Below are 24,986 nucleotides of genomic sequence, written 5' to 3'. Positions count from 1 at the left end.
AGATGCTGCTTTTCTGCAACAACACTCTGTGTAGATGTTCTCAATGGTGAGGAGAGCTTTACCAGTGATTGGCTGGGCCATATCCATTACTTTTTGTAGGATTTTCCGTTCAAGGGCATTGGTGCTTCTGTACCAGACTGTGGTGCAGTCAATATACTCTTCAGTGCACATCTATAGAAGTTAGTCAAAATTTTAAATGTCATGACAAATCTTTGCAAACTCCTAAGGAAGTAAAGGTGCTGCCATGCTTTCTTTGTAATTGTACTTACATACTGAGCCCAGGATAAATCCTCTGAAATGATAACATAGAGGAGTTTAAAGTTGTTGACCCTCTCCACCTCTGATTCCCCAGATGAGGACTGGCTCATGGAGCTCCACATTCCTCCTCCTGAAGTCAATAATCAGCTCCTTGGTCTTGCTGACATTGAGTGAGAGGTTGTTGTTGTGGCACCGCTCAGCCAGATTTTCAATCTCCCTCCTATCTGCTGATTTGTCACCACATTTGATTCGGCCAACAACAGAGGTGTCATGGGCAAATTTCAACATGGCTTTGGAGCTGTGCATAGCTCCAGTCATTAGTTGTAAGTAAAAGGTGAGTAGAGCAGGGGGCTAAGCACACAGCTTCTTGGTGCACCTGTGTTGATGATAATTGTGGAGGAGATGCTGTTGCCAATTGGAACTGACTAGGGTCTGCAAGTGTCGAAATCTAGATCTTGAAGCTTATTGGTAACACTGAACAACAAAGATTTTGCTTCCTGAATACTTTTGGGTATATCTTACAGATTTTGGGCTGCTGATTATGAAAATCTCCATGAAATTTCCCTATAATGCACTATTTTTTAAATCACTGATATTTGTTATTTCAATTCATAATTTAAGAATTAAACTGTTGCCCACAATGTAAGCTGAAAAGTTTTTCAATCTTGACCAGGCATGTTTGGGCATGCTTAGGCAGGGCAAATGCTGTATGGCAGGACAGGGTTTTAGAAAGGCTATAAATTTCTGTGAAGGATTTCAATATTTGAGACAGGTGGTTCCCAAAATAACTGATGCCAAGATTAAGGAAGGCATTTTTGTTGGTCCATAAATCAAATAGGTCTTCAATAATAGGCAATTTGAAGACGTGTGACCAAAGAAAGTTGCATGGAAGGCATTCAAGGATGTTGTTGAAAATTTTCTTGGCAACTACCGAGCACCATACTACATGCAGCTAATTGATAACATGCTTCACACATGCAAAACCATGAAGTGCAACATGTCACTAAAGACAAAGGGTCTTGGCCCGAAACGTCGACAGTGCTTCTCCCTGTAGATGCTGCCTGGCCTGCTGCGTTCCACCAGCATTTTGTGTGTGTTGCTTGAATTTCCAGCATCTGCAGATTTCCTCGTGTTTGCTTTTGAATGTCACTAAAGATTCATTTTCTACATTCCCATTTAGACTTATTCCCTACAAATCTTCGTGCTGTCAGTGGTGAAAGCACGGTGAAAGTTTTCACCAGAACATTGTGGTCATGGAGAATCAGTATCAGAGCAATTGGAATCTATCAATGCTGGCTGATTATTGTTGGACACTTAAATAAGAAGCCTCAGACACTGAGTACAAATGAAAATCATCAACAAAACATTTTTAGCTTAGTTGAACTATTGCAAAGTGTCAGCAGCACTGTATTGCAGTTAAATACATTGTATTCAATAAAAATTAATTTCTTGTTTCTCCAAGTTCCTATGTGATACACATAGTCTGAAATTATCTTTGTGTTCAGCTTTAAGCGATCTACCATAAACAAAAAAATCTGAGGAAGCAACACTTTCAAAAAAAATTATTGTGCAGTGATACTTTTGCGGGGATGATAGTATTGTATGCCGAGCTCTAGTCAATGAAGAGCATCCTGATGTATGCACCTTCACTGTCCGAATGTTCCAGGGTTGAGTGAAGAGCCAGTGATATGGCATCTGCAGTTGACCTGTTGTGACAGTAGATAAATTGGAGCGGATCCAAATTGCTTCTCGGGCAGGAGTTGATATGTTTTATCACCAAACTCTCAAAACACTTCATCACAATGGATGAAAGTACTACTGGGCAGTAGTCATTGAGGCAGATTACCACATTCTTCTTAGGCACCAGTATAATTGAAGCCTGCTTGAAGCAGGTAGTTACCTCAGGCTGCTGAAGTGAGAGATCAAAAATATCAATGAACACTCCAGCCAGTTTTGGGCATCTACCAGTCATTGGAAAAAAAAAAGAAAAATTTCCCCACACATCTCCTCATGTTCTTTGGTACTTGACATTCTTACCCTGGGAAAAATTATGTCTACTCCATTTCTGTCACTCATGATTTTATAAACTTCTATCAAGTCTCCCCTCAGCCTCCAATGCTCCAGAGAAAATAATCTAAATTTGTCCAAACTCTCCCTGTAGCATATACCCTCTAATCCAGGCAGCATCCCAGTAAACCTCTTTTGTATCCTTTCCAAAGCCTCCACATTATTCATGTAGTGGGCACCAGAATTGCACACAATACTCCGTGCGGCCCAACCAATGTTTTATACAACTGCAAAGTGACTTCCTTACTCTTAGATTCAATGCCCAAACCACTGAAGGCAACTATGCCTTCTTTCTCACCCTATCTACTTGCATGGTCATGTTCAGTGAGCTATTGACTTAGACCCCAACATTTCTCTGTTCATCAAATCTGTTGAAGGTCTTGCCATTAACTGTATATTTTACCCTTTGACCTCTCTACTTACTGCCCATTACACCACTGGCTCTGTCTGTCCTTGGTCACTCAGATGTAGAAGGATTCCTCATTGTTGTTTCTGTAACAATTTTGTTTTGCCAATCAGGGTTGTTGGCTCTGAGCTGAATCCCTGAACCTGGAGGACCAGTGGACCACTCTTAGTCTGGCCTTTACCCTTTGACCTGTTTGGCATGGTTCACCCTACCAAGGACCAAAGCATAAAACCCTGACTTCAGTCAATATAGCTCTCCAGGTCATTGAGGCATGCAAGCCTCCAAACCATGGCAAGGTTATGGTCCTCTTGGAGGTTGACCTCTATGGTTATACAGTTACAGACCCATCCCACCTGTATGATACCAGTGTTATACATTAACAGACTCATCCCCACTGGTACTATACCCCAGTGTTATACAGTGACAGACCTGATGTTAAAAGTACTGTGCTGCAGTTTTAAACAGTGACAGATAGTTATGATATTTCATTACTGCCAGGTTTGCTGTCATTCTTTATAGCAGAGTATATATTTCCTAAAGTTTCTTAATAACCTTTTAAATTATTTCCTACTATTCCATATTTTCACTTGCTGTAAGACTGCACACTACCTTTGCGCACCGACTCCTCCAACACCTCTCTGATGCAGGCAGCAGCAGAGTCTGCACCAAGTCCAGTTCCTTCGGTTTCTTTGCCAATGAGCAACTCGCTGATGGGGTAGACCTGCAGTACTTCAAGTTCTTAATGTCCAGCAGGCTCTTGAGATTGTAAAAAAAAATACATTTAAAAAAGAAAATAACACCCTTGGTTGACCTCACAGAAGCTTCTGCAATTGAACTGGACGTTATGCCCAATGCCGGAGGGGGAGGTGGGAGGAAGAGAGGTGTATAGGAGCTTTGATTATATTGGTTGCTCTTCTGTGGCAGTAAGAAGTGTAGACAGAACCAATGGAGGGGAAGCTGGTTTCTGTGATGTGTTGATCTGTGTCCACAACTCTGTAGTTTCTTGCAGTCATGGATAGAGCAGTTGCCATACCAAATTACGATGTATCCATGTAGGATACTGTCTCTGGTGCATCTATGAAAGTTGGTGAGGGTTAAAGGGGGCATGCCAAATTTCTTTAACTTTCTGAGGTAGTAGAGGTGTTGGTGGGCTTTCTTGACTGTGGTGATAATGTGGTTGGATCAAGACAGGCTGATGGAGATGTGCACTCCTAGGAACCTGAAGCTCTCAAACCTCTCAACCTCAAGACCATTGTAAAATATCAGTTATCTTCTTTTAACCTCATTCAAGTTTTTAGGTGTTAAAAGCTCCAATCAATATATTTGTATAGCTGTGAAATTTAGCTCTATCTTGCCCCTTTATGCAAAATAGGTTCCAATCATTTCATTTTTACGTGTGAGATATGCATTGTAATTCACATTGGCAAGTTTAGAGGGGTGGGTGGCAGACTTTGAAGTCTGTCTTCTCGTAAATTTAATTTGATACTAACATGGACCAATGGGGAATCAATGATGCAGGTAATGCTATGTGCTCAAATTGGATAGGTAATCGATTGTTGAGCAAGAGGAAAGCCTCCTAATCTGGACTATTTTAAATGATGAGCAATGATTTGCTCCCCAGTAACTTTGCCACAGTATCTGGTCCTGCGAGAAAGAAAAGAATATCCTGATGTTACACTTCAGTTAAGCTATTTTTCCCAGACACAGGGGTCTTGGTGACGACTTCTGTAATTGACAAGACATACTGTATCTCAACAACCTACCATAGATACCAGTGTTGTAACTATAGAGGAACAAGTTGGCTGGAAGTCTGAATAACTCTGGACTGAGGGTCTACTGTACTGCAGTTGGGATACTGTCTGATCCTGGAGACTTCATTGCAGCTAGTGTGGTGAACCATTTCTCAATATCACACCATCAGATAGAAATGATGGAAGTGGAGAAACTGGGATAATAGCTTTGTAATACCAATTCTGATTATGACATCCTTCACCATAGTTGCCATCCACCACACTTGTCAGGGCTCTCAACCATGTCTATTCCATTCCATTCCCTCTGCTTCTGTTCTCACACCCTCTCCTTCCACCCAGGGACAAGAGTTATCTTGGCCTCACCTACCACTCCACCACTAGGATCATCCTCTGTAATTTCTACTGCCTTCAATGTGACTGCACAATATCCCTCCCTTTCCATTTCAGTATTCTGAAGGGATGGTTTCTACCACAGCCCCAATTGACTTTTCTGTCTCCACTAACGCCAACTCACAGCTCTTTCCCACACAACTGCAAATGATGTAACACCTGTCATTTTAACCCCCTCCTTTCCCACTACCCAGTAAAACAATGATTCACTTGCATCTCTTTCAATATAGTGTACTTCATTTGGTGATCACGATGTGACTTCCTCTATATGGAGAAACCAAATGCAGATTGGGTGGCTGCTTTGCAGACCACCTCTGTTCCTATTCTGATCACTCTATCTTAAGGCTTTTGTATCACTGACATATAAATATGTAGTTATTCATCACAGCTATAGTGAGGTGCCAGGATCCATCAGACCATCATTGAACATATCATTGCAATGCTCAGTCAATGATTTTTGGTGCCATAAAGTTCAAGGCCTGCATATGCAGACTCCTCTCAGTCTCCACCCAGCTAACAGGAGTCAACTGCCACTCATTTCCAACCTGCAGCCTATTTAATCTCAGCTATCAGCCAAAATCTTTGTTCACTCATAAGAAATAGCCAGCTTCATCCAGTTGCTTCTGCAATTTATTATTAAAGTGATTACTCACCGCTAAATTGGCTCTGCTACTCTGCCTCAGGATAGAATGAGTTAACTAGCATTTGACCCAGAAAAGTTTTCTTGTCTAAAGGAAGTTGTCTGTCGACATGAGCACACAATCCAGAAGCAGCAGGAAACTATTGACCATCTGCTCGTTACTCTCAACAAACTCTCTGTCTCGATACAGCAACAACACACCAGTCAACCTCCTCCCTCGGAGCCCTGGATTTGGGTGCTTCAATGGATTCCCAAACCAGTCCCGCAACTTCTTGTCCCAGTGCATCTTACTTGGAACTGCAGAAATCTCTGTATTTTACGGCCTGAGCCAAGATTGCCTTTGTCATTTCTCTCTTGACTGGGCAAGCTCTGATCTGGGCCACCGCTAGCTGGGACAATAAACCCCATTTGCAACTAATATGAAGATTTTACCAATAAGGTGCACTGGACTTTTTACCATCCAGGAAGTGGAGGAGGTAGCGGATCAAATAATTTACCTACTTCAAGACTCGTGCTCAATGCTGGATTACACCGTGGAATTCAGGATCCTAGTGGCATAGAGCAGCTGGAATTTGGAAGCTCTGCTGGCCCATTATCATCATAGCCTCTAGAAGTGCTTGTAAGACAAGCAGTCTACCTGGGAGATGCCCACTGACCTCGAAAGGCTCATCACTCTGGCCCTCTGAATTGACAAATGGAATGACCCTCCGGATCATCAGCCAGAATCCTATTTCTGTTGCAACCATTTCAGCAGCAGGACCCTCATCATCAGTGCCTCCAGAACCCACGCAGGTAGGGAGAGCTCCCTTACCCCCCCCCCCCCCCCCCGCCACCCCTTGAGTATGAGCATTGGTGGAGAAACAACTTATGCGCTTACTGTGGAGAAGCTGATCACCCATGCATCAAGTTCCTACTGTGTCCCGGAAATGGCACCATCAGGTAGAGACAAAGGTCCTTTTATCTAGTAAGCTCCCTCTGGCCCCCTCATTCCAGCACCGTAGCCTGACTCACTCTCTCTGTCCTCCTCCACACTCTGACGGTTCTACCCACACAGGAGGCTCTGGTGGATTCCAGTGCATCAGGCAACTTTCATACTCTGTGCACAGCTGGGACTCCCTACTGAGCCTACCTCTCACCCCTTCTGTATCACAGCCATTGACGGATGTCCCTTGGGGTCTGGGATGGTCAGTGCGTGCATATGGCCTGTGAATATAAGCATCGCGACTCCATCCAATTCCTCCTTATTGACTTGCCCAACACTCCTCTCATTCTGGGTTACCCCTGGCTCTCCTCTCACATCCCTCACTTCACAATTCATTGCTGAGTTGGGGACCCACCTACCTATAAACTTAGTTGACTTCACCCCAAAGATTTGTGGAGACAGAGAAAATCCTTAACCTCACCAAACTTTCACAGGAGTACCATGACCTTGCCATCACCTTCAGTAAGAGGGAGGCAAGCACCCTGCCACCTCACAACTGCGTGATCAACCTCCTCCTGAGCACCACCCTGCCCTGAGGGCGTCTGTTCTCTCTCTTCCCTCCTGAGACCCAAGCCATAAATGACTACCTCATTTTAGCGCTACAGCACGGCTTCATTCGACCATCCCAGTCCCTAGCGGGTGCAGGATTCTTCCTTGTGAAAAAGAAAGATGGGGGTTCTTCATCTCTGCATTGACTACCATGGACTCAACAAAATCATCATTTGTGAACCACTACCCTCACCCGTTGGTGGGTAGCGATTTGAAACACTCCGCAGGGCCCAGATCTTCCCCAAACTGTATCTATGGAGTGTGTACAACCTGATCCGCATCCACCAAGGGGATGAGTGGAAGTCGGTGTTTATAACATCCACGGGCCGCGAGTACCTGGTGATGCCTTTCAGACTTTCCAACAGTCCAGTCATTTCCAAACCTTCTGTCCACATCTGTCACTTCATTCAGTCCTTCAGCGTCTCCTCAAAAAGCAACTATATTGTAAGTTAGAAAAATGCCAGCTCCACACCCCAGTCATTTCCTTTCTGGGTTACATCCTTTCTCCCCGGTGCATAACCATGGACCCAGAGAAGGTGCGCACCATTGTTGAATGACCCCAACTGCGCTCCTTCAAACAGCTACAGCACTTCTTGAGCTTCTCCAACTTCCACCGTGTTTCATCAGGGACTACAGCCAAATTGCCACTCCTCTCACCTCCCTCACTAAATCACCAACTTCACAGATAACTTGTTCTGCTGTAGCAGACTTTGCTTTTGAGGAGTTCAAGAGACACTTCACCACTGCTCCCATTCTTTGCCATCCGAACCCCTCTGGACCTTTTGTGGTAGAAGTGAATGCATCTGATGTGGATGCCAGAGGGATCAACAAGCGAGCGAGGACCAGATGAGAAGACACACCCTTGTGCCTCTTCACTCAAATTCAACTCTACAATGCTCTGTTATGGAGTAGGAGACAGGGAGCTACTCACCATTAAATGGGCCTTGGTAAATAGAGATAGTGGCTGATGGGGAATGCCGAGACATTCCTGATCTGGACTGACCACCAGAATCTCAAATTCATAGAACAGACCCACCAACTCAACCAACGTCAGGCTTGCTGGGCCCTCTTCTTCAAGCAATTCAACTTCACCATCTCCTACTAACCAGGCTCCAAGAACATTAAGGCAGAGCTCTGTCACTACAGTACAACCCAGCTGAAACAGAGATTGACCCTCAGCCCATCATTCCATATTCCCAGATCCTCGTCCTGATTATCCGGGACCTTGAAAACCAGATCCGCCAGGCCCTACAGCACGAGCCTATTCGACTGACACATCTGATAATCAGGTGTACATGCCAGTGGCTGGGTGCTCTGAAGAACTCCAGTGGGCCCACTCCTCACCCCTCTCTAGCCGTCCAGGCACACAATGGATTCTGGATTTTCTATAACGCGTTTTGGGTGACCAACCATGATCTTAGATGTATGTCAATTCATTGCTGCCTGTCCTCAATATGCCCCATCCAATTTCTCCAACCAACGGCCCCCTGGGCTCCGGCGGTCCCGACTGGACTCTCGACGCCTGTGGTACCACATCGCCATGGATTTCATCACTGGTTTTCCACCTTCCAATAGGGCCATGGTGATCATGACAGTGGTGGACCAGTTCTCCAAGGTGGCTCACCTCATTGCTCTCCCTAAACTTCTGTCAGCCACTGAGATGGCAGACCTAGTTCTCCAACATGCAGTTTACCTCAGGACATTGTGTCGGACTGGGGCCTACAATTCATCTCCCACTACTGGCAAGCCTTCTGCTCCCTCCTCTGCACCTCATTGAGTTTGTCCTCTGGTTATCATCTGGAGACCAATGTACAGTCAGAAAAAAACTCATCAAGTGGAGAAGTTTCCATGATGCTTCACTGCCTCTAACCCTTCCATATGGAAGAAGTATCTGCTCTGGGCCAAACTGTCCCACAATCTACTCACCTCCTCACCATGGGTATATCACCCTTTGAAGTGTTCATGGCTACCAACCTCTGTTGTTCCCTGTGGAGGAACCAGTGGTGGAGGTCCTTTTTGCCAGGGCCCTAGTTTGCTGCTGCATGGATGAGGCCATGAAGAGCCATCCTAGCTGATAACCTAGTCTACTGCCACCAGGCTAATTGCTGTTGATGCCCAGCCAGACTACTCCAACCTGGGGACTATGTCTGGCTGTCCACCTGAGATCTGCTGCTGTGCACCAACTCCCACAAGCTCTTGCCCAGGTTTGTAGGTCCCTTCAAGATCACCCATCACATCAACCCAGTCACCTACCATCTCCATCTGCCATTGTTTCCAGGATCACACCTACTTTCCACATATCCTGACTCAAACCCATTGCCAAGGATCACTCAACCTAGCTGAGCCTGCACTTCTAGAAGATAGGATGGTGGAAGGTGGTCCAGTGTACATGGTTTCCCCACTGATGGATTCATGTCACCGTGGATGGTGTGTGTAGTGCCTGGTCAACAGGGAAGGCTACAGCCTGGAGGAGAGATCTTGAGTGCTGTCCAGTTACATCTTAGATCCATTGCTCATCGATGAGTTCTAATAAGTTCCATCAGACCCAACTGGATCATCAGGGGCCTGCCGTAGGAGGGGAAGTGTCCTGTCAGGCTGCACATGCAGGTTCCTCCCAGTCTCCACCCAGCTAACAGGAGCCACCTGCCACTCGTTTCCAACTTATCACCTGCAGCCTATTTAAACCCAGTTCTCATCCACTGCCATTGTCTACTTAGCCAGCCACAACCAGTTACTCCTAGCTTTCAGTTACCTTGTTGTCTAGTTGTGTTAAGTATCTGTTCTCTCTTGTTTTGTGGCCCATTGTGACTTGTTATTCTGCAATTTATTATTAAAGTGATTGCTTACCGCTGAATCATCTCCACTGTTCTGCGTCTGGGTCAAACCTCCTCTACAGTTCCCGACTTACAGGAGGCATCTTACAGAGCAATTTTAAATCAAAGTGGTTCTCAACCTCTGCACAGAATCTTACAAAGGGGTGAATTCTCCCTTACAAAGTAATAACATGATTGCATTTTTATAAGTAGGACTTCCCAAAGTTTATTACACCTAAATCAGTACCTTTTCTCAATTGTGTTCATTGTAATGCAGAGAATGTGGAGTTATTAGAGTGGTCATCAAATCATCTGTAGCCCTTCTATACCTGCCCCCATTTTTAGTTATTGCTCTGATAATCCCACTTGCCTAACTTCACGAGCAGACTTAATGATAACAATGAGATTAGTGCAAGCTCCTATCAATGGCTGACCTTGTGTGATCTCAGGAAAGAGGAGGTAATGAAGTTTAAGGTCTGTAAGACAATAGTCTTGAGCTTCTATGAGCAGTGCAAGGACTGATGCCTTTTGTGAGATCCCACACTGATGCTTCTAGATCAGTAATAGTCAATAAACATTCTAATATGTGTGTATCAACATGATGGAACATATGCTGTTTAAAAAGGTGGGCAGTTGTTCCAAATTACTCCAACATAATTAACATATAGCACTATAAGGCTATTAAAACAAAAAATTTAAAAGTTTCTTGCCCCCGGGCAGTTAATCTGATCAACCATTCTAGGTAACCCCTCCCCCCCCCATCTGTTATCCTTGTCACTGCATCGTAAACACCTTAAGCTACTTTTTATAATGCTGATATTTATGTATTTATGTACATTTTATTCCATCTCCATACTTTAACCTCTAAGTTTATTTTTATATAGTTCTTTATTCTTTATAATTGTTGAATGTTGTTATTTTTGTTGCATGTCGCATCCTGACCAACACACCACAGCAAATTCCTAATACATGTAAATATATATGGCAAATAAAGTTGATTCTTGATCATCACTCTTTTTAAAAGTAACTAATGGAAAAGGTCTGCAATTCTTCATCGGTTCAGGGTGGACAAGTGCTGACTTCCAAACAAGTGGGACCATAGCTCTCCCACTGCCACAATCGACCTACTGATTCTCTGTAAATTCAGTTCACTATCATCATATGTTTCTATGCACTTTAAAGTTGCTTTATGAGATTAGCTACAACTTTTGAGCATACTACATATGCTCTGAGGTGCATTTTCTTAACTTTCTTGCCATCAATTCCAATTTATAGGACATATATTTAGAAAGAGGAAAACATGTTACTATAGTTTATCTGATGATAATTTAATTACACATTGTTGCTTAGTAATTCTCATATGGGATATTTCAATGCTGTGGAACTTACAGTACACCAGAATAAACACACTTTTCTGGTTTAAGTTTCAGAATATTTCTCCAGGGCAGCCTTTTTGTAACTGTGCGACACTGGTATAAAGGGATATTAGAAATCCAGGTGATTTATTAATGAATTCTGATGTGTTAATCTGTAACCCTGAGGTGAAATTAATACTTATTAATTTTTGGTCCTGGTGCAGCATTTCAACCCAAAATGTCAACAATTTCTTTCCTCCTATAGATGCTGCTCAACCTGCTGAGTTCCTCCAGCACATTGTTGCACCAGATTCCAGCATCTACAGTCTCCTATGTCTTTATTAAAGTTTACTGAAAAATGCTAGATCTCGCCAAGCTTGAGTCCAGGCATCTGAATAGAAAGAATAGATCTTCTTGTGAAAATTCCTCTTTCATGCTTGCTGTATAATCTTCCACTTCCATCTGAAACCTGCACAGCTCAGATGAAATGAATGATTCCACACTTTTTGGACTAAGCTGTTGTAACTGACTTATGAAAGTTTCATTAGTGAAGCCCCCAATTTACACATCACAGAACTTTGCTGTAAAAGGTGATAATTTCCTGTAGTTGTATGTTGAATGTAAAAGTTGCATTAGTGCACACATGATAAATAATTCCATATTAATTCTCAACTTCAATGGCATAAAAGAGGAACATCCTTCTACTGATAGAATTGACAGCACAGGACACTTAGCCTTCTGACATGTGTTTAAAATAAATCTGAAAAATATGTGGTTAGCACAGAATAATGAATGTATGGAAGGCAATTTAACATCTGACATCCCATCACCGAAGAGATCCAGTTCATTTTCACGTCTTTGGTGATATTTATAATGAACTCATTATTTAACCATAACAGTTTTTATATGATCTGTAACTTGTTAAATAAAGGAAATCTAGATCACAGAGTAATTCTGAATGGATAAATTGCTTTAGATGTACTGTCATTTGAAGCTCTACCAATGATATATAATGTGCATGTTCATTATAGAAATTTGTCTTCAGCCATGCACTTATTGTGTACAGAGCTAATGCAATTCAGAACCAAATTTAAGAAGCAGAATCCAAATGCAGCTGCTACTATATGAGCACACTTAGTGCAAATGATCAAAGATGAACTTCTATCTCAATATATTAATAAGGGGGCAGTAGGTGACATTATTGGCTGAGATTGAGGTAAATCCAAGATCGAGAAACTTACATTTCCTGAATTAGAACAGTGCTGGGTTTTAAACAAAACTATATCTAATTAATGGATTTTCCCCCAATTCTCTTGTAGCTGCTTCATTGTTGAATACCACACTTCAGCCTACACAGCTTCAACAGACCCTCCAGCCTCAGGCCACTCTACAGCCCCTTCCTACATCGACTGTACCTCTGAAACAGCCAGAACCACAAGCTCAGATCACTTCCATCAACACAGTTCAAGGCCTGACATTAAATCAAACAATAGTGAGTCACTCCAATGCATTGTAGAAAGTTTTAATCTCCATTTTGCTGAAATCCTATTTTGAAATTGTGGTGTTTCAAATGCTAAGACGAATAAGTGGAGCAGTGGAACAATGAAAAAAAATCTCCAAGGAAATAATTTTAAAACTTCCTAAGGTAGCTTGATTATTTGTAACAGTTTCTTATTCTAAGGAAGATAGCATGACTAGAACTTCTAGAAGTATACTAGAAGTGTGCCGCAATAGGGCACCAACAACAGTTTCAGTAGTTGTCTGTTTGCTATTTTTTTTGTTGGAGTTCCTACCTTGTATTCTCTTCTCAAGGCCAAGCTTAGGAAGATTGTGGCCTCCTCAAGGCGGAGGAGAAAGGTGCATCAGAGCTTGGCATTTGGTCATAGGTGAGGGTCAGGAGCATGAGAAAGGAAGATACCAGCATGCGGAGAGGAATACGGGATAAGGGCTTGGGGTGGGAGAAAGGGAAGGCACTAGCATCTATGGAAGGATTGGTAAGGGTGAGAACGGGTGAAGAGAAAACAATACCCATTGATGAGGAGACATGTGTTCAATGGTAATCTATTCCATCCACTTTGCTGCTCCTGCACCTACATATGATGCCTTTCTCTTTTATCAAGTGTATTCCTTTGGACTCTTGAAAGTACATTCCAACATTTGGAATGCTCAAGATGAACTGTAGAGTTTGGAGAAAGGTGACAGAATGATCTTAGCTTCTTAATTGGAAGAGTCTAAAGGCTTGTGAGGAGCAGCATCCTGGATGATTATAGAACATTAAACATCTGTAAAAAAAAAAGAAGCCTGTGCCCAAAGCAGGAAAGATGCATAACGCAGTCATCAAGGACTTTTTTTCTCCTTCGTCCTCACGTAGTTCTAAATACTGTAATATACAGCAGAGTTAATCTGAGAATGAAAAGGATTAGTTAAGAATTTGGGTATAATCAATGTGAAATATATATTTAATGATATTGAAATATAACAGTGTTGTTCATATCAGAACAATTGTATTTCTTTTCTTCCTCTAATAGCTCAATAGTCAAGCTCCACTTGTTGGCTCTTTGACTGCCACACCAGTTATTGCAAACGCCATGCCTGGTTTACAGGGAATTATGAGTCCACTCATAACTAATGCACAAGGACAGGTAGGTCTGCTATAACTCTGAAACATATTACATATCTTTAAATATTTTGTTATATAGGAAAATTAAAAGTAATGGAGACTAAACTTGGTAATCATCAAAACAGGCACTGGGATTCAATAACTTGTTGCTGAGTGCTTATTACTATGACTCCAACCACAGTTTGAGTAGATGCTTTGCTCAACAGGGGTTCAGTATCATTAGTGGTTGGCATTGCTTTAAACCATTCTGCATGTTTTGAAGAGAAGGTACCATTGTGGCTGGAATAAGTCCTAGAGGTCCCTCAGGAACTTATCCTGACTTTGGAGACATTGTGGAATGGTATAGCAAGGAAGAGAACATGGGCTATAAAAGGAAGTGAAGGGGAGGAGGGCAAAAGCCCACCCCTGAAAGGGAATGAGGACATATATTCATGGCAGTCTGTAGTACAAGTCAAGCCCCAAGAACCTGGATGCAGTGATACAAAAGAATCCAATAACCTCAAGGGCATGGTGAAGGTCAGTGAATGCATCTTCAAATGCCAAACTCTAATTGCTCAGTTCTTATTGCCTATCTCCCATTATTAAACTAGCAATAAGCTCTGATCAGTCAGAACATATCTAACGCTCATAACAGCAAACAATCTGCTAGAGGAATGAATTGAGCAGCATCTGTTGGTGGGGGGGGGGAGGCACAGGGGATGAAGGAATTATCAATGTTTTGAAATCCACCATCAGGACTGGGACTAGTTTCCTCCAGCAGATTGTTAGTTACTTGATTCTAGCATCTGTGATCTCTTGTGTCTCCATTCTAACATTCGTAGGTTTACCTCACCCCTGCACATGTATGACTGCTTCAAGCCTCACAGGAGTACAAAGATGTGTTGTTGAAGGAACACTGCTGCAATTTCCACTCAGCCTTGCTCAGATACTTGACACCACGCATAATTTGGAGGATTGCTTAGAGACAGCATCCTTACCTAGTGCAATACTGCATGATTGGCTTGCTGCCATGGCTGGAAGTCAAGGTTAGGGTAGCTGAATATTGTTCCTCACCTAGGTTCAGCTAAGAAAATTGTTCAGTGCAGAACCTCAGCAGATTTGGCCTTCTACATTAGTGCCCTTAGTAGTATGTACACACATTGGACCAAAATGGGACTTGGCGCCCACAAAATCCAATGCTTGGCATTCAGAGTAATATTAGAAAAAGACACATATGTCAAAAGAAAATCACAGCCATATTAAAGCAACAAAAGCAAACAGCTATGACCTATTTTTTTCAAAGTGAAACAAAATATATTTATGTTCAATAGCTTGGATTATAGACAGCATATAGGCAGTAGCTGCTGCTACAAATTAAATATGGCGACTTTGAATATAAGAGTCACTGGTATAGGTTTATTCTGAGTGGTCATAAGAGAGGAATTCATAACTGATTCTTATGTACTGAAAAGTGTTTAAATTATTTGCAGATCTTCCCATTCTACCTGTGTGTACACAGTATGTAACTTGTATCTCAGCACTGTGATACTTTGAAACTATGTCTCCAAACTGTCATTTGATCATATCACTGATGACATTAATCTACAGTATATTATTTGGTAATGTATCTTGTTTCGTAAAATTCTTTGATTGTTTATGTAGCCAAACCATGCATACAATGTAGGTTGCTACTTGGCCCAATGAAACATTCTTTATGTTCTGAGCTTCCTGTCCAATTAAATGGTCTTGTATGGCGTGATGTGGATACCCTACTTCAAGCATAAACAGGTAAAGATGTTGGAAGGATAAACAGGTATAGACTGAATAGCTGGGAAGGGTTAAATTCTCTGAGGTACTAAGCAATATGGCCTGAAATGAACTGAGCAAAGGTAGAACTTCAGACCTGAGAGTGGGGCAAATTCATCCACATCAATCAAAAGTAGAAGTTGGTGACATCTTTTCATTGTCCAAAGGTAGACTGCTGAAAATATCTGAATGCTATTTCCTAATAAGGTATCCTAAATCACTATGTCCATAAGGTTTTACTGTTCCATTTGATGCTGGCAGCTGTGGCCCTTGCAAATCCTTTCACTACTATTGTTGTTCTCAAATACAGGTCATAGGAACCCTGCCCTTAGTCATGAACCCAGTCACAATATCAACAAGCAATACAGTGACAGCAATACCAACACAGAGTCTTCAAGTGCAAGCAGTTACACCACAGATGCTGTTGAATGCACAAGGTCAAGTCATCGCAACTGTGATCAGCAACCAGTTTGTGCCAGTTCTGAGCCGGCAAGGAGGTCCCCTCTCACCTGTAAAGACATTACAGCAGGTAATTCTTCCTAGATTTGTTTCAATTTCAGTAAAATCTGTTTTCAAAAAATAATTATCTGTTACAAATTCAGTTTGGACACTGTTAGTTGAAAATGACTAGCTTGTCTTTGTTTTATGTTCTATTTGAAAATTGAATCTGCTTATATTGTATATATTATTCGTTCTATAAAAAGTAGCCGTATTATCTGTTTCCAGTCTGTATCTCTCAGTTTAAAAATAATGTTTTTATGTATGAATGGGAGATGCAAGACAATCCAACAGAAACAGCATTTTCACAGACTTATTTGTACTTAAAGAAAAGCAACTAAATAAAACAGCTATATTATAAACAGGGATCAGGCATTGCCTGTTAACAGAATTACAGCATGAAGAGAAATTGCTCTTGCTCATTGGTGCTGCAAAGGTCGAAGATACAGAAATCAAATGACCCTCCTTGCCAAGATCATTGCCAGTAACCAGATATACCAGCACCATATCCTGGTACAACCATCCAGTAATACTAAACACTATCATGACCACACTTGAACATTTCTAGATTTGCTGCTATGTATCATCCCACACCACCAGAGGAATTTCCTCACACTGTTGTAATCTGACAATGTCACACAGATAGCTTCAAGGACAGTTGGTATCCAGAATGTTAAAATGCTCTTTAGACAGGTTATGTCAGACAGATTAAGAGGAATTTTAATGCCCCAAAAATGGGCAGGTTTGAGTCAGGTAACATGCAAAGCTTTTTAAAAAATCATAAACCCAAACCCAACCTGCCTATGGTGTTGGCCTGTGTAAGTCAAAGTGCTCCAAATCACAAGGGGAGGGAGGTGCTTTTGCTCTAGACCTTACACATTGCTTAGAGAAGGACAGGATCAGGATTGGTTTGGTGTGATCATTCGTGTAAAGAGTGAGTGGAACTCTACTAAAACAGAAAGTTGAGGACCTGCAGGGGTTGATCTTGTCCAACACATACATGTTATTGGTAAGGATGCCAAATGTCTATCTAAACTTCCCTGTATCCAGGATCAGAAGGGAACATCTAACTTTTCACACTGAAAACCATCTTCCTGAAACTCTCTGCTCTTATGCCCTTTTATTTCCATAACAAACTCATGGACTGCTTTCCCACCAAGTGACTATTTGCTCTACTTCAGCTGCCATTTCCCTCACTACCCTTAGTCCATCTGGCCAAATTGCCAGTGCTCTCTCCAGTTTCAACCTTCAACTCACTTCTTTCTTTACTTATGTCCTCCCGCATGCTCCTCTGGTTTCTGAGGACAATCTCCTGCTTCCTTCAAACTTCTGAATAAACGCCCAACATCCTTTCCTGTTTCCCATGTTAGCTGATATTGAAAGTTCTCTTTATTGACCCCCTCTACAAAACAACAACAATCACATCTATATCCTTGCAAATGACTGGCCCTCCTCCAACCTCATTTTCCTCCTCTGAAGCCTTGAACATACATGGAATTCCTGGTTCGAATTTGTCCAATCAGATATGCAATCTGCCCAGCTACCAAAATAGCAGCCTCAAAACCTAGATTTTTCACAGTGTGGAGGAGTAGGAGGAATCTTGTGGTCAACATCCATTGATCCCTCAAAGATGCTGTATGAGTTGTTAGGGTTATTAGGAAGGTGTATGGCATGTTGGCTTTCATTAATCAGGGATTGAGTTCAACAGCCGTGAGGTAATGTTGCAGCTCTACAAAACCTTGGCAATACCCTGGTTGCCTCATTTATAAGAAGGAAATGGAAGGTTTAGAGAGGATGCAGAGGAGATTTACCAGGATGCTGCCTGCATTAGAGAGATTACGAGGATAGGTTGAGCGAGCTAGAGTTTTTCTCTTTGGAGTGAAGGAGAGTGAGAGGTGACTTGATAAAAATATACAAGATGATCAGATGCATAGATTGAGCAGACAGCCAGAGATTTTTTTCCCAAGGCGTAATGGTTAATACAAATGGTTAATAATTTTAAGGTGATTGGAGAAAAGTATAAGAGGGATGTCTGGTAGGGTTTTACACAGAGTGTGGTTGTGTGTGGAACACCCTGCCAGGGGTGGTGGTAGAGACAGATATATTATGGGCATTTAGAAACTCTTAGATAGGCACATGGATAATAGAAAAGGGGGGGGGTGCTATATAGGAATGAAGAGTTAGATTGATCTTGGAGTAGATTAAGAGGTTAGCACAAAATCTTGTGCTGTTGGGCTGATACATTGCTGTAATGTTCTATGTTCTTAAAACTCTGACAATAGCTTACCTATGATTGTAAGGTACTCTGTCTTTCCTTGTCTCTCTTGACATATCTGCAACCTTTAATACAGTTCACCACCTTTGTATTCATGCAATGATGTGTTCTTTGGCCTGCTCCTATTTCTCCTGCCTGTTGGTGATGTCACCCAGAAGCATTGGTCACATTTATCTCTACCACAACCTCTTGACGCCTCCACTGTCTCTAAATAGTCAGACTGCTTGTATGATATTTAGTACTAGATGAGTGGCATCTGTTTGTGGGGTGGGGGGTTGGAAAAATTGTCAACCTTCCAGATGAAAACCCTGCATCTCTACTGAGTTCCTCCTGGAGATTGATTATTGCTCCAGAATATTTGCAGATTTGGTGTCATATTTGACCCTGAAACAAGCTTTAAGAACAAATATTCATATGATCACGCACATGGGGAGATGCAAGGCTAAATTTGCATTTGTTTTCACTGCTTTTGGTTATAGTATGTTCACAAGTACAGCAAATGAAATGAGGGAATTAATTAGCACATTAATACAATATCACTATCACAGAGACCTGGTTGAAAGAAAGGCAAAACTGGCACATCAACATTCTGGGGTATAAAATGTTCAAGTGAGAAGGTAAATTGGTTTATTACTGTCACATGTACTGAGATACCGTGTAAAAAAAAAACTTTACATTGCATGCTGTCTATACAGATCATTTCTCTACTGTTACATACCAGCAGCAATAGATCACAAATTAAGTCAGGTTTTAATGTCAAAACCCCTACATTTATTAGTATCTACTCAAAAATATGGAAAATTAAACAAAATAACCAGAAGTTAACAGTGTTATGTGTGTGTGTGGCTCCCAAACTGTCAAACTTAGGAACGGTTCTTAAAGTCTTAAGATGGCAAACTAGAAAGGTCCAGTAATCCACGGAATAAGTGAGAGGAGGGACTGGTAAATCCACGTTAAAATGTAGTGAGGAGGCGATCATGAAGAATTCCACAGGTTCCACGCTGGGAAAACAAAGTAACAGTAACCGAAGATCTTATCCACCGAGTCATCCCGAAATCCACGTAGAAATACCACAAGATGACAGTCACACATCCAGTATGCACTCTGTGCCGTTAATCAACCCAATCCTTTGGGCATGGGAAAGTATCAGACTTTACCCATTGTCGCTGCAAGCTCCAGTCAGCAGCTTGCGGTCCAAAGCTTCCTCTCTCTCTCTCTCCGGAAGTCCCAGTGGTCTGTTCCAACTTGTTATACTGACGTCATAGTCCCACCTCATCCAGGCATTTTAAAGTGACACCCACAGTAAACAAAACCATGGTCACGTAACACTACAACAATGCATTGAGGAGGCACAAGGGCAAGGCACAAGGCACAATAACAGAATATAGATTACAGATACAAAGAAAGTGCAATGCAGGTAGACAATAAGGTGCAAAGCTATAATGAGGATGATTGTGAGATCAAGAGTACATCATATTGTACTAGGGGACTGTATAATAGCTTTATAACAGTGTGATAGAAGTTGTCCTTGAGCCTGGTGATACGTGTTTTCAGGCTTTTGTATCTTCTGCCCAATGAGAGAGGGGAGAAGAGAGAATGTCTGGGTTGGAGGCATAGAAGAGAAATTGGCCTTGTTGCAGTGTAGATTAAGGAGTCCATTACTGTAGTAAAAAGGGACAATGTGCTGGAAGCCTATTCAAATGATGCATATAGAACAAAAAGTGGGTAGTCACTTTGCTGGGATTGTGCTACAGGCTTTCCAGTGGTGTTTATGAGAGAGAGGAGCAGATACTCGGGCAAATTACAGAGGAGTGTGAGACTAATAAGGTTATATTAGTGGGAGATGTCAATTTCCCCAATATGAACTGAAATTGCCTTAACGTGAAAGGCCTAGGGGGATGGAACTCTTAAAATGTGTCCAGGAGAGTTTTTTGAGCCAGAACAAAGAGGGTCCTACCAGAGAAGGAGCAATATTGGACCTAATCTTAGGGAATGTAGTTGGACAAGTGGCTAGATTGTCAGCAGAAAAGTGTTTTTTGTGGATAGTGACCATAATTCTGTATGTTTCAAGGTAGTAATGAAGAAGGACAAGGGAGTACCAGAAATTAAAGTCTTGAAATAGGGCATGCTGATTTCAATTATCATAGGGCAAGATCTGACAAAGATAGATGAGGAACAGTAGCTTGCTGGTCAGTCTGCATTATGAGATGTGGTTTACATGGACTCCAGTAAAGCTTTTGACAAGGTCCCACATGGGAGACTCCTGCAAAAGGTTAGAGCCCATGGGATCCAGAGTCCCAATAGGGATCCAAATAGGAACCAACATTAGTGAGGTACTGGGAGGAAAAGAGTTATATTAGAGAGTTATTTTTGTATTTGGATACCTGTGACCGATGGGGTACCACAGGGATCACTACTTTTAATCATATACATCAATGATTTGAATATGTTTGTAAGAGACATATAATGAGGAAGTTAGTGTTAGGCTGCAGGATATTGATCAGTTGGTAAAATGGGCAAAACAAAGGCAAATAAAATTTAATCCTGATAAAGGTGTGGTGATGCACCTTGGGAGGACCATTAAGAGTAGGATATATACAATGAATGGTATGGCGCTTGATAGTATTAGGGAATGAAGAGGCTTAGTGACCAAGTCCAAGGGTTCCTGGAGGTGGCACACGGGTAGCTAAAGTGGTGAAGAAGGCATACAGAATCTTTAATACAAGAGGTTCTGCAGATGCTGGAAATCCAGATTAACGCACAAATATTGGAAGAACTCAGCAGGTCACACAGCATCAATGGAAGAATAAGGAGTTGACATTTCAGGCAACAAACCTTTATCAGGGCTGTATCTTTGCCTTCATTAGCTGAGGCATAGAATATAACAGCAGGGAGGTTATGGTACAACTTTATAAAACACTGGTTAAGCCACAACTGGAGTACATTGTCATCACATTACGGGAAGGATGGAATTATAATGGACAGAGTGCAGAGGAGATAAACCAGGATGTTGCTGGGATGGAGTTGTTTTCTTCTTTCATTTTACCTAGCAATAGCTTTGCAATTCCTGCTGAAGATTTATTTCAATCTAGCTTTGTACCTTTGTCTCTCTAATTGCCAGGTGCCCAATGAGCCGCTGGGCCTTAACAAGCCCACAATGCCCAAGCTCAGCTCACTTTTTATTCCTTGCCTGTAGAAAGAACAATTACATACCATGGATTGGCTGGTATAGACTGCCATCTACTGTCAGGGGCTGATTATTACAAAGTCAGTCTGAGAGAAACTTTCTTTCATGCTGGAAACCCACGCATTTCTTGTGCAGTGGACCTGTGCCTCTTCGTCACTGACTTCTACATAGCTTGCAACACCTTGTCCATTTAAGTGTCTTCACTGTGCTGTGTTCATATTAGTGCACAACAATCAGGAATGACTTCAGAAGGTTTGTGCAATAGCTGGCTGTATGTAACCTTTTACTTTTCAAAGCTGTGCCTGCATCACGTCAAGTGGAGTTGCCCACTCCCAGCAACTACTGCCAGAAGGCATTGCATGGCCAAGGATACACTCAAAGAGGTCATGGCAATTGAGTGGATTTAGGAATATCACTGGCCTTGGGAGGAAGTTTAAAAGTTGCTGGACGAAAACCCCTGATGGTGGAAGAAATTTAATACAGTGTCCTGTTTAGTGTGTGATGATCATTGACCCCATCAGCAAAATTTTATCAACCAGCAACTGCTGAAGTACAATCAAGCACTATCAAATACCATCTTTCCAACACTCAATAAATCAGAACAGGTTTATTATCACCGGCATGTGCCATGGAATTTGTTAACTTTGCAGCAGCAGTTCAATGCAATACATAATCTAGAAGAAAAAGAGTAATAAATAAATAAATCCACCAATCAGTCAATTACAGTATACGTATATTGAATAGATTAAAAATCGTGCAAAAACAGAATTAATATATATTTTTAAAGTGAGGCAGTGTTCATGGGTTCAATGTCCATTTAGGAATTGGATGGTAGAGGGGAGAAGCTGTTCCTGAGTGTGTGCCTTCAGGCTTCTGTACCTCCTACCTGATGGTAACAGTGAGAAGAGGGCATGCCTTGGGTGCTGGAGGTCCTTAATAATGGACGCTGCCTTTCTGAGACACCGCTCCTTGAAGATGTCCTGGGTACTTTCTAGGCTAGTACCTAAGATGGAGCCAATTGAATTTATGACCCTCTGCAGCTTCTTTTGGTCCTGTGCAGTAGCCCCCACCCCAATACCAGACAGTGATGCAGCCTGTCAGAATGCTCTCCACGGTATAGAGGTTTTTGAGCACTTTTGTTGACATACCAAATCTCTTCAAACTCCTAATGAAGTATAGTCGCTGTCTTGCCTTCTTTATGACTACACCAATATATTGGGACCAGGTTAGGTCCTCAGCGATCTTGACATCCAGGAACTTGAAACTGCTCACTCTCTCCACTTCTGATCTCTCTATGAGGATCGGTATGTGTTCCTTTGTCTTACCCTTCCTAGTCCACAATTAGCTCTTTTGTCTTACTGACGTTGAGTGCAAGGTTATTGCTGCGACACCATGCCACTATTGGCATATCTTACTCCTGTACGCCCTCTCCATCTCCATTTACCAACAATTGTTGTATCAATAGCAAATTTATAGATGGTATTTGAGCTCTGCCTAGCCTCACAGTCATATGTATATAGAGAGTAGAGCAGTGGGCTAAGCACACATGCCTGAGGTGCACCAGTGGTGGAGAAAATATCACCAGTCCGCACAGATTGTGGTCTTTTGGTTAGGAAGTGGAGGATCCAATTGCAGAGGGAGGTACAGAGGCCCGAGTTCTGCAACTTCTCAATCAGGATTGTGGGAATGATGGTATTAAACGCTGAGCTATAGTCGATGAACAGCATCCTGACGCTAGCCATGTGAAGAGCCATTGAGATTGTGTCTGCCATCGACCTATTGTGGCAATAGGCAAATTGCACTGGGTCCAGGTCCTTGCTGAGGCAGGAGTTCAGTCCATGACCAACCTCTCAAAGCATTTCATCGCTGTCGATATGTGTGCTACTGGGCAATAGTCATTAAGGCAGCTCACATTCTTCTTCTTAAGTACTGGTATAATTGTTGCCTTTTGGGAACTTCTGTCCATAGCAGTGAGAGGTTGAAAATGTCCTTTTATACTCCTGCCAGTTGGTTGGCACAAGTTATCACTTAATAGTTCATATCTCGTTCATATATCCCACTAATTGTCTACCCTTACTGCAACACCCCCAGGCAGATCTTAAAAACAAACAGCAGGCATGCCACACAGATGTATAAGTCAGTTAGTGAAGTGGTATTTCCCCATTTTGCAGGTGCAACCACAGACTGTAGCAGCATACTGGCAGGGACCATACCATCTCCACAGACTAAGCTGGAATTGGTTTATTATTGTCACCTGTACCAACATACAGTGAAAAGCTTGTCGTACATTGATCAATTCATTACATGGTGCACTGGGGTAGTGCAAGGTAAAACAATAACAGAGTGCAGAATGAAGTATAGTGCAGGCAGACAGTAAGGTGAAAGGTCAATGAGTTAGATTGTGAGGTCAGGGCTACAACTTATCGTATTAAATCGGATTGAGGAGAGGGTGCTGGCACTCGAGGGATTGGCTGCTGCACCGTATTTTGCCATTGAAGATTGGAAATGGCAGTTTGCTCAGACCCAAACTTTATTCTCACATCTGACATCCCTGCTTCCCCTCCTCCCACAATCTCTTCTGCTACATAAGATTTGTTTGGGTTAAATATGCCCCTTTAGTTTACCCCCCTCCCTTCACTATGATCACTTGTGATTCTGTCATTTCAGCTACTAAAGAAATTGCACTTGTACAGGCTCAAACTAAGGAGCCACCAGAAACTGAAGAAGACCCTGTCATTTGATGTAAAGTCTGCATTCAGCAGCCTGGATCATAGCACCTCATTAGAGGGCAGTCTGAAAGCAGGAACTGTATGTCATGAGCCACCAAGTATGAATGGACTGCAGCCAAGATGGAAGGAAAAGGCTACTTGTAGTCCATTTACTGAAAGGCACGGTTACTGACTAGTTCTGTTTCGAAAGAATCAAACTCTGACTGCATTAGGACATATTATGGACCTTGGCACACATAAGATATCTGGGACATTGGCAGCTTGCCTGCAAATCTGCATCAGATATCAAAGAGCATGGGGGTGTCAAGCTCCAATCTTGCATGTATTTTGCATGGACCTTGTGTCCCTTTGCTCCTAGTATGGAAATAGTGGCCAGCTTCACATTAATACTTGCACTAGCAGACCCAACCACCATGCAGTGCCTGTTTGCAGATGGCTCGGCTTGCACTGCAGCACTTTGCAACTTCACCCAACAAACGAGAACATGCCTGAATTCCAATACTGGAAGAGGTTTGGCAGTGTCTTGGCATTCCAGCAGTCTGTTGCCTAGCAGGTTATTAGGATTTCTGTTGCTCTGGCCTGGGTAAATGGTAGCAGTTCTATGGAGTGCACATTGGTTACCCTCTCTCATGTTGACACCACCTGCCATTCCAACACTGCCCTCTCTACTTTCCATCAGTC

At 42.3% G+C, this 24,986-nt stretch overlaps 1 protein-coding gene across 1 annotated transcript in view; it reads left to right on the top strand.

Moving 5' to 3' along the window:
• The window catches only part of pou6f1 (POU class 6 homeobox 1), an 85,943-nt gene that overhangs the window by 36,018 nt on the left and 24,939 nt on the right, over window positions 1-24,986 (top strand). Inside the window, exons 7-9 of the mRNA XM_073071123.1 lie at window positions 12,531-12,703; window positions 13,740-13,853; window positions 15,927-16,145. Of these exons, the coding sequence (XP_072927224.1) occupies window positions 12,531-12,703; window positions 13,740-13,853; window positions 15,927-16,145 (506 nt within the window). The remainder of the gene's footprint in view (window positions 1-12,530; window positions 12,704-13,739; window positions 13,854-15,926; window positions 16,146-24,986) is intronic.

This window comes from Hemitrygon akajei, chromosome 18, assembly GCF_048418815.1.
Source record: "Hemitrygon akajei chromosome 18, sHemAka1.3, whole genome shotgun sequence".
NCBI classification, from domain to species: domain Eukaryota; kingdom Metazoa; phylum Chordata; class Chondrichthyes; order Myliobatiformes; family Dasyatidae; genus Hemitrygon; species Hemitrygon akajei.
This window is presented reverse-complemented; position numbering and strand designations above follow the sequence as displayed.